The 10,493-nt window shown below is 44.3% G+C and overlaps 1 protein-coding gene across 1 annotated transcript; it reads left to right on the forward strand.

Annotated features, from left to right (window-relative positions):
* The first annotated feature begins 4,294 nt into the window (after positions 1 to 4,294).
* Positions 4,295 to 9,049, forward strand: TTC32 (tetratricopeptide repeat domain 32). The gene is made up of 3 exons (XM_082215679.1): positions 4,295 to 4,662; positions 5,454 to 5,608; positions 8,683 to 9,049. Exons 1-3 carry the CDS (start codon positions 4,301 to 4,303, stop codon positions 8,808 to 8,810), a joined length of 645 nt encoding a protein of 214 aa, XP_082071805.1. The 5' UTR covers positions 4,295 to 4,300; the 3' UTR covers positions 8,811 to 9,049.
* Positions 9,050 to 10,493: the final 1,444 nt, after the last annotated feature.

Consider the following 10,493-nt stretch of genomic DNA (forward strand, 5'->3'; position numbering starts at 1 on the left):
CTAATGTGTATTTGAGGCTTCTTTTGTGGCCCTCAGGTTATAGAAGATAATTCTGCAGAGAAAACAAATCCTGGTTGAAATATGTTCCAATAGAAACAACAAAGGAAACTTGTGAATGGGCCAATAACTCAGCAGCACTAATAGGATTTGCAATCTCACTATGTCAATATCTTACTTGCAGGGTTAATTTCCCTTTCCCACATGCTAATTTAACTCAATATAGAATCATTTCACTCCATGTCCCTGGAAGACAGTTCAGAAACTTCAATTGGTTCTGAATGCTGCAGCCTCAATGGTGTCTATGATCCAGTGGTGTAGCGTGGGGGGTGCCAGGGGTGCCAGCCGCACCGGGCGCAACATCTGGGGGGGCGCGAGTCCAGAGGGAAGGGACAAGTTCCTTCCTCCGCCAGGCTCCCCGCCGCCACCGCCAGCCTTGCGCCCTAGCGCGCGCGCCCCCGCCTTCGCTGTGGCTGCTCTCCGCTCACTGCTCGCAGGAGGAGCAGCCGCTGCAGCAGCGCCGACGCCGCCACCGACGCCTGGCCGGGCACGGGCAGCCTCTGCACCCTGCCGCCGCCGCCATCTCCTCGGCCCAGCCACAGGCGGCGGCTGCTTCTGCCTCCATCCTCCTCCGGGCAAGCAGCGTTGTTTGCGCGGCAGCGCCAGCGGCAACTCGCAGGTTAGGGGTTGGGGGGGCGCAAATTACTTGCCTTGCCCCGGGTTAGGGGGCGCAAATTACTTGCGTTGCCCCGGGTGCTGACAACTCACGCTACGCCGCTGCTATGATCCACATTGGCTGATTCTGCTGCAGCTTGACTGACAGCCCACTGAACTTAAAAGATTGTTCTTTGGCGCATCTGATAGCACTGCAAGTTAGTTGCACTTAAGCCTCACTATTTTTAATGAGAACTAAGTGATGATAAATTTGCCCTACAGCGTTCAATGGAATCTAAATGCAACAAACTTACAGTGCAATCATCACATAGGAATACCTTCTCAGAAGTAAGCTCCACTGAGTTCAATGAAACATACTTCCAGATAAGTGTGTACTGGAGCCTTAGCCTGGCTCCAAATCACAGTTTAGTGAAGTAGTAAACTGGGGTAATTTAACAGATAGTGTTATGACTCACAGCTGTAACCAGAGCTTTGATTAGAGTAGCTCGTTTGTTTTCATGCACAAAGGTGCCATACGTCCGGACATTACCAGGATTTCAAGGGCAGAAATGACGTACGGAGGGAATTCCTGAGATGTGGCGAAAAAATGTGGTTTTTTGGCATTTTTGTTTTTTAACATCTTTATTAAAAGTTCAAAAAGTACATAATGATATGTGCACTGAACATGGTGAGATGTAAATAAAAAATAGAAAAATAGAAACAGAACCCGCATAGAAGGAAAAATAAAGGGGGGAGGGGGAAACCAAAACTGTATATTTTACAAGGTTGTTATTGCACTTCGCCAGATTTTAACCTATTACAGTATTTGTAAGAATGGATTCCAAATATCATTGAATTTGTCCATGGCAAGTCTATGTTTATATGCAAGTTGTTCATATGCTTGTATAAGTCTCTTTTTTTGGTGTTTTTGTAAAAGAAAAGCTCAACAACTTTCAGGGTGTCCTGGTTTTTACTTTTTGAAACATGGCAACCCTAAACAAAGAGCAATTCTGTTCTTGCGTGCCATCCCAATCTCAGAGTCATGTGAGATTTCAGGGGTTCCAGGCGCTTACACAGATATTCAACCTGAGCTTACAAGTCAGGGGCTCACAGCATTAACCCCCCAAGAAAGCCTTGCTTATTCTATAGCCACAGCCTTGGATTTCCTTAGAAATCAAGCATGTCTCTCCCTTACATGCTTCAGCTTGCTGCCTGCTTCTAGCTCTCACACACCTCCAACTCTGGCTTTTGTCTTTCGGCAACCAGTTGAGGAAAGGGAGCACCACATATTTGTCCTCTGGCACAGAGCCATTTCCTTTGTTACCTTAACAACACATACAAGGGCCATTAACTCACCAGGAAGACAGCATGGCTATTTCAGCAACTGATTATTTGCTGGACCCAGGAAACAGAAGAGACTCAAGCATACAGCCTAACCACCTGCATTAAAAAAAAAAACCCTCACAACACTATAATGTTGAGTTTTGGGGTTCTTCTGCAAAAATTATGCTGCTTCAGTGTGTTTAGTTGGAGAGAAGGGAAGCTTCTAACATGTCTTTCCTGTCATATGGTATTAGTTCTGGGATTCTACACACCTGATAGATATGGTCTGAAAAGTTTAGAAACACATTAAGGTGTTTAGAGGACGGAATGAACTCAGAAACAACAAAAAAAGCAATTTAATGACTCATCCATTCCTGCAACTGAAATGATCTGAATCTTTTCTTCAAATCTGGCAGGACACTTACTTAACATAAACGAGGTCTGAGACATAACACAAACAAAATGAATGCTTGTCCTGACTTTCTCTGGTTTCTTGAAGTCACTCTCTACTTCACAAGGCCTTCCTTCTTCTTCTTTTTGTATGGACACTATATACTGGGCCAAAGAAGTTTCCAAAAACGTTGGAAGGAAAGAATTTGTGATGGCAACCCATGCTCAAACAGATCAGTCACAGCAGCACATGGAGTGGTTTTTTCCAAAGCTAAAACACCTTCAAATCAGGTACTGGGTGAAGACTGAATCCACGCTCTGCCCAAGCAGCCGATCAGCAGAATATTAGCGATTTTTAAAGGCTGCATGTGAGAACTACATACAGAGGATGCATTTTGCACATTCAATTTTCAACTCTGGCGAGAATATGCACCTGTAAGCTTATTTGTGTATGTGTAGTGCCCCTGTCCAGATTGGGGTAAGGAGAGGGCGACCAAGAGGTTAAAGGTGTGGCGACCAAGCCTTCTGAGGAACAGATGAGGGAGTCAGGCATTGCTAAGCCTGCAGAAGAGAAGACTTGAGAGGTGATGATAGTGATCTTCAAATATCTGAAGGGCTGTCACGTTGAAGATGGAGAGAACTTTTCTGATCTAGAGGGTAGGACCTGAACTGATGGAATGAAAGAAGGAGATTCCGACTAAACACGAGAAAAAACTTTTCTGAGGGTAAGAGCTTTTGGATAGAAGAAATATGGAAATGTCTTGGAATGGGGTGGACTCATTTATTGGATGTTTCTAAACAGAGGTTCAATGGCCATATATCAGAGATTCTTTTGCTACGATTCCTGCATTGCAGGAGTCTCTTATTTTCCAGGCACATCCCTGATTTAGAGAAGCCATCCTGATTTCTGATTTAACCCCAGGACGTCCCGTTTTTCCTTAGGATGTCCCTATTTTAATTAGAAAAATGTTGGAGGGTATAGAGTTATCCAACCCCACAAGCCGTCTGAAGGCGGATGGTTTTTTAAAAATGTTTAATTATGTTTTTTATATGTGTTGGGCAGCCCAGTTAGATGGGTGGGGTAGAAATAGTAAAATTATCCTTATGGATAATGGGACGTCCCTATTTTCATAGGAGAAAATGTTGGAAGGTATTGCTCAGGGTCCCTTCCAAATTTTTGCCTTTTAAAATTTAGAGTTTTATGATGTGAGAGTTGGAAGGGACCCCGAGGGTCATCTAGTCCAACCCCCTGCAATGAAAGAATCTCAGCTATAGCATCCATGACAGAGGGCCACCCAACCACTTGTTTTATTAATATTATTACAGGGGTACCTTGGTTTAAGAACAGCTTAGTTTATGAACAACTTGGATTAAGAACGCTGCAAACCCGGAAGTAGGTGTTTCGGTTTGGGAACTTTGCCTTGGAAGCAGAACATGTTTCGCTTCCTGTTGAGTTTTGTTCCATTTTTAAATTGAGTCCCCCGCTGCTATGGGAAAGCGTGCCTTGGTTTAAGAACGCTTTGGTTTAAGAACGGACTTCCGGAACGGATTAAGTTCATAAACCAAGGTACCACTGTATTTTTATTTGCATATATAATGTTCGAGATATATATATATATATATATATACACACATACACACATACACACATATATAAAATTAGTTATATATATATATATATATATATATATATATATATATGTGTGTGTGTGTGTGTGTGTGTGTGTGTGTGTGTATACACACTGCCATAAATACTATTAGCATTATTTAAAATAATAATAATTATTCCCCGTAAGATTCCGTAGCCCATACCCATTAAAAACCGCATGTGCTCCGTTTAGCTGCCATCGGAGCGAATATCTCCAACTAACCCGGAAGCTCCGAAACGTTCGGCAGTCTTCGTTTCTTGAATAGATCTATGGTTGGGGCCTTCCCGATGACGTCACGGCAGGAGAGTCGCGCGACGCTGCCTCAGCCCCAACGGCTGCCACGAAGGACAGTTGGGCGCGAGCGGGCGGGCGGGCGCGCACGCGCGAGGGAGGGAAGGGGGCTTTGTTCCCGCGGTAGATATTTTGTGGCGGGTTGGGAAGGAGAGCTGCGCGTTGGGAACCGAACTCACACCCGAACAGCGGCCGTTAAAATAATAATAATAATAATAATGGACCGAGGCTCGACAGCTGAGTCTGCGCCTGCGCTGAACGTCCTGCGTGATGCGCACGCAGCGTTTGGGGAGCAACGGTACGAAAGGGCGGAAGAGCTGTACAGCAGCTACATCGAGTACTGCGCATGCGCCAGCAGGTGGGAAGTCCAGTTCCAATAGACGAGATTAATATCGTGTGTGTGTTTCGCAGGAAAGCTGTTATGTATTTTCTCTCTCCCCCTCATCCAAAATCATTCAACGTCTCTGCTGCAGTAATGAACTTCACAGCCCCTTCCCCTCGTTTTCCCTTTTAAAAGGGGAGGAGGGGGAAAGGAAAGAGGCAGTGTGGTGTAGTGGTTAAGAGTACCAGACTGCGTGATCTGGGATGGCAGGATTCAAATCCTCCCACTGGGCCATGAAGCTCACTAGGTGACCTTGGGTCAGTCACTACTGCCTCAAACTTGCCTCCCAGGGTCGATGTGGAGGATAAAATGAGGAGGGGGAGGACTACTGATGTCACATTACAATCCTTTGAGTAAAGGGTGGAATTTAAATGCCAACGACATGAGGATTTGGGAAACAGACCTCAGTGTCATTTACACAGGAAGTGATTTTGCAAGCAATCCCAAGGCTGCAATTCTGTGTACTTTTACTTCAAAGGCAAGCCTCACTGTACTGAGTAAACATGTACAGGATTAGCCCTGGGTTGTTGCTTAAGATGTTGCAACAGATCTGTGACCACTGTGTGCATCTTCTTCCTGTAGTTCCAAAGTATGGATTTTAAGCAATTTTTTTTTGTTTTGTTTTATTCACCTAATTTTTAAGACTCACTTTATTTCAGCCGGGTCTTAACTTTTTATAATCTTGACAGATTTTCTGTGTCATTTTATGTTTAGGCATCACAATTCTTTGTAGGTGACAATAACTCTCTTCCCTTTCTTTTCATCAGTCATGATCTGGCAACAGCATTTAACAACAGGGGACAGATCAAGTATTTGAGAGTTGACTTCTATGAAGCAATGGAGGATTATACATCAGCTATAGAAGCCTGGCCTGAATTTGAAGTCCCATACTATAACCGAGGATTAATATTGTATAGACTAGGTATGGAACTAAGCTTTCCTTATTGGATATTTAAACGCATTTCTTTGTCCTAATTCAATTGGCAACATTCTGAGTAGGTTCTCTTGACAGATGACTTTAAAACTTTCTACCTTCTGGGAACCTTTTCCACTTTGTTGAGGAACCCCAGTCTAGCAAGATTCTGAGGTAGATTCTTGTGTGCACATCAGTGCTTATCAGGCTCTTAGGCTTCACTTGTATGACGTGAGGCTGCACCCTATCATCATCATCACTATAATTTATTATTTATACCCCGCCCATCCAGCTGGGTTTTCCCAGCCATCCTGGGTGGCTCCCAACAGATTAAAAAAAAAAAAAAACATCAAATATTAAAATCTTCCCTAATCAGGGCAGACTTCAGGCTTGTAGGATCAATCCCAAGATCCACAGAATAGTGGCTAATTCTAACTTAAAGGTAAAGGGGACCCCTGACCATTAGGTCCAGTAGTGACTGACTCTGGGGTTGCGGTGCTCATCTTGCTTTATTGGCCGAGGGAGCCGGCGTACAGGTTCCGGGTCATGTGGCCAGCATGACTAAGCCGCTTCTGGCGAACCAGAGCAGCGCACGGAAACGCCGTTTACCTTCCCGCCGGAGTGGTACCTATTTATCTACTTGCACTTTGACGTACTTTCAAACTGCTAGGTTGGCAGGAGCAGGGACCGAGCAATGGGAGCTCACCCCGTTGCAGGGATTCGAACCGCAGACCTGATCGGCAAGTCCTAGGCTCTGTGGTTTAACCCACAGCGCCACCCATGTCCCAATTCTAACTTAAAATTGAATAATTCTATGTGCAGGAATTAGTTTTGAGCTGAATTTCTGATTAGCCCCAGCTTCCTTATATTCAACAGTATAATCAGAGGTTCTGCTGCTGCTAAACATTTGAGAGGTATCTATTTTCTGCTCCTTGCCCTAGCATAAACCCAGTGCTCTCCTGTGGTTGTGCACTGCCAGGGCTTATCAGGGGTCCTCAAACTTTTTCAGCAGGTCCACTGTCCCTCAGACCTTGTGGGGAGCCGGACTATATTTTGAAAAATATATAAAAATGAATTCCTATGCACACTACACATATTGTATTCATTTTAAATAAAAGGACACAATATTCTATGCAAGAGCACCAGGCAGGCCCCACAAATAACCCAGAGATGCATTTTAAATAAAAGGACACATTCTACTCAGGTAAGCCACCTCCTGACTCTCCCCTCCTCCACAGCACCAAATGAGCCCCGGTGGCTGCTTACCTGTGTCTTGCGAGTGGCAGGGGCTGGTGGTGGCGGAGGGGGGACGATGAGCGGTGCACAAAGGGCTCTGGAGAGGAGCTGGCACCAACAAAGCCCAGCCCCCTTCCTCCTTTAGGCAGGGCGGGGAGAAGCCAGGAGGAGGGAGGGAGGAGGCACTGCTGCCGCCATGTGAGGGAGGGAGGGAGGAGGGAAAGAACTCGCTCGCTGGCGAGCCATGCGGTGATTCCCAGACCTTCCGTGGGCCGGATTTAGAAGGCAATTGGGCCTGATCCGGCCCATGAGCCTTAGTTTGCCGACCCATGGCTTATTGCTAGTGTAGGTGAGCAGTCTTTCCAGAAACCTTGTTGCCATTTATCAGTCCTTCCACTGAGGAAACCCAGATTTCAGCAGAACACAGAGTAAGCCCCCCTTCTGAATGCCAACACATCCCCTTTAACAAATGGAATAAAAAGGTAATGCAAAACTGTAGCAGCACATTTCGTGATTTCCCTTGGGTTTAAAGGTAAAGGTAAAGGTACCCCTGCCCGAACAGGCCAGTCTTGACAGACTCTGGGGTTTGTGCGCCCATCTCACATCTATAGGCCGGGGGCCAGCGCTGTCCGGAGACACTTCCGGGTCACGTGGCCAGCGTGACAACGCTGCTCTGGCGAGCCAGAGCCGCACACGGAACGCCGTTTACCTTCCCGCTGGTAAGCGGTACCTATTTATCTACTTGCCCCCGGGGGTGCTTTCGAACTGCTAGGTGGGCAGGCGCTGGGACCGAGCAGCGGGAGCGCACCCCGCCGCGGGGATTCGAACCGCCGACCTTTCGATCGGCAAGCCCTAGGCGCTGAGGCTTTAACCCACAGCGCCACCCGCGTCCCCTTGGGTTCCCTTGGGTTTACATAACACCATATTCCCAAAAGATTCCACTTTAGAAATGCAGTACTGTAAAAATAAAGTGTTTGTGCAATGTTTGACCCTAGAACACAATGACCCACTATCTGAAAGGGCACAGTGTCCATAATGTGTGTTGACTTTGTAAAAGCTGCTTTGTTTCCTGTTTGTTTGAAGATTCTGCCCTTTTACTTGTGTGCTGTGATTTATTAGATAAAGTTTTATGAAGAAGATTCAAACTAATGTATCAGAAGTAGATCACTTCCAAGTATGATGGCAGTGACTGAAACCTTGCTTAATCTCCTGCTCAACCTGGTATACTTCTACTGTACATGTAAATGGTTTACTCAAGCATTTGGATAGTTCCTAAACACAAGTCTACACAATTGCACTGTAATACCCATTGCTTTGTCTTATTGGGCCTATGAATTAGGATTAGTATTGCTAACTAATATATGAGGTGAAAACACCCACTGTAGGCAAAGGAACAGTGCACTGAAATGGTCTCAGAGGCAAGGGGGGAACATAACTGCTTTTTAATAGATTCTATATCCTACATTGTAATTCTGTCTACTCGTGCATCCAGATGATTGAAGCCTCAATCACACAGACATACAAACATAAATTAGTTCAGAGTTTATTATTCTGCATATTAATCATTACACTATACCAAGGAATAGTTTGTGGTGTGTACTTTTTGTGTCTTTGGAAAACAAAAGCGTGCAAATAATTATTATTCATTTATGAAATTTGTTAGGGCAACTCAACAAATTTGGGTTTTGTGGGAGGTTCTGTGGGAGACAATGAAAGTAAGGAGTTGCAGTTTCTGCAGGGCAACAAGATTAAATATACTGTATTGATAGAAGAGATACAGAAAAATAGTACAATAGTCATATGCAGAGTAAGACAAAGGCATCTTTTTCATTTCTTTTTTGAGGCAGGTTTCTTTGATGACGCCATGAAGGATTTCAACAAGGTCTTGGAGCTAAACCCTAAGTTTGAAGATGCTTCTCTGAGCTTAAAGCAGACTATTCTTGATAAAGAAGAAAAGCTAAAAAGAAACTATTGAAATTCTACTCCAGATGAACCTGGACAAACTTGAGATTCGATTACCTGGTAATAGGAACACACATATTTCCTCTGCCTTAGATTACCTGGTAATAGGAACACACATATTTTCCCCACCCCACTCCACTGTGTTAATTTGTTAAATTTAAAGTCAGTTAATTTGAAGTGTAACCTGTTTGTACTGTGGATTTTTTCTAGTGACAGAGCAGATTATTTTTTAAAAGTGCTGTATTAACCTTGCCTCGGGTTCTCTTCATTGTAGATATTGGAACCAAGGGTGGGTAACATTTTGTCTTTCTCAAGACAAGCATTAAATTCCTTCAGGGGCCACATTCACTTATTTAAGGATTTTGTGTAGTATGAAACAACCTGCCACATTTAGGACATTAGACAAATGTGACAACCAAGTCACATTGGCTCTTCCAAGCAAGTTTAATAATCATTGTGTAAAGCCTTCATAGATTGATTAGAAGAGAGACTGCGAAACAAAAAAACCCCCCTACATTTTAATAATATATTTCCAACGGAAAAGAGCCTGTTGAGCTTCAGGGAGACAATAAACTGTAGAGATTCTATAGAAAAATAGGTCAGCATGCAGGATTACAGCCTTCCAGCACTATATGACAAATGCATGAAGCAATTCTGGCAGTGCCTTTCACAGTCCTGGGGGCCTGTAAATTTAGCAGATGGGCAGCTGCTGATATGTCGGTTTGGTGGACTCTCCCTTGGCTAGAATGTCTTCAGACATGGACAGTTTATGGGAAGCCTTCGGTTATATTGTAAGAAAAGCCTTAGAATGTCCAGAACAATGATGCAGATTATTTTATGCACTTTTCACATTTCTTCTAAATTGGGATGCATCACTTCCTATAAGATCTGCGCCATTAATGTCAAACAATGGCCATACTTTTGTCTGGTGATCCTACTATAGTTGTCTAGAAGTGGTTCACTGCATTACATAAGGCTTTGTTTTATTCTATGAGGTAGTTTGGCCCACATGCACACCTGGCAGGAGGTCTAAAGTAGGCTGTTGCTTGACAGCCAGCTATTCAACTCTTGGCCTTACAAAATGGGGAATAAAGTTACATTGGTGTTGCTTGAAATGGCAAAGGCATGGGTTGTTGCAAAATGTTTTACTAGCTAACCCTGGATATTTGCCAAGCTGTCTAGTACAATTGAGTAGATACAAAATAATGTGATTTTGCCTCCAAGAACAAATGAATTTGTCATGCAGAATGAGACAGTTTGACTCTTTCTACTGTAAGACACTTAAAGCATTTTAAGTTGAGGCTCTCATTTTATCCTTGTAACTAAGACTATGCAAGAAGGTGACAGCTTAGCATGAAGTCCATTCAACTTCCAAAACATTCGGAAACCAAGGCGCGGCTTCCAATTGACTGCAGTAAGCTCCTGCAGCCAACTGGAAGCCGTGGAAGCCGCGTTGGCCGTCCGGGTTCCAAAGAACGTTTGCAAACCGGAACACTCACTTCTAGGTTTGCGGCGTTCGGGAACCAAAACTTTCGACTCGCAAGGCGTTCGTCAACCAAGGTATGACTGTATCCTTTGGCAAACAAAGGTCTTGACCCCACCAGTCCAGCACTGAATATTTGGGTTTGTAACTGCACCCCACAGGCCTCTTGGCTCCCCCCAAAATTCAAAATTATTCAAAATGCTTTTGTCGAAG

Source organism: Podarcis vaucheri (genome assembly GCF_965113315.1).
Source record: "Podarcis vaucheri genome assembly, chromosome: 3".
Classification (NCBI taxonomy): domain Eukaryota; kingdom Metazoa; phylum Chordata; class Lepidosauria; order Squamata; family Lacertidae; genus Podarcis; species Podarcis vaucheri.

Coding starts and splice junctions, on each gene's coding strand:
- TTC32 (XM_082215679.1), top strand. CDS start 4,301: ATGACGTCACGGCAGGAGAGTCGCGCGACGCTGCCTCAGCCCCAACGG. Junction 4,663..5,453: donor TACTGCGCATGCGCCAGCAG/GTGGGAAGTCCA, acceptor TCTTTTCATCAG/TCATGATCTGGCAACAGCAT. Junction 5,609..8,682: donor ATTAATATTGTATAGACTAG/GTATGGAACTAA, acceptor TTTTTGAGGCAG/GTTTCTTTGATGACGCCATG.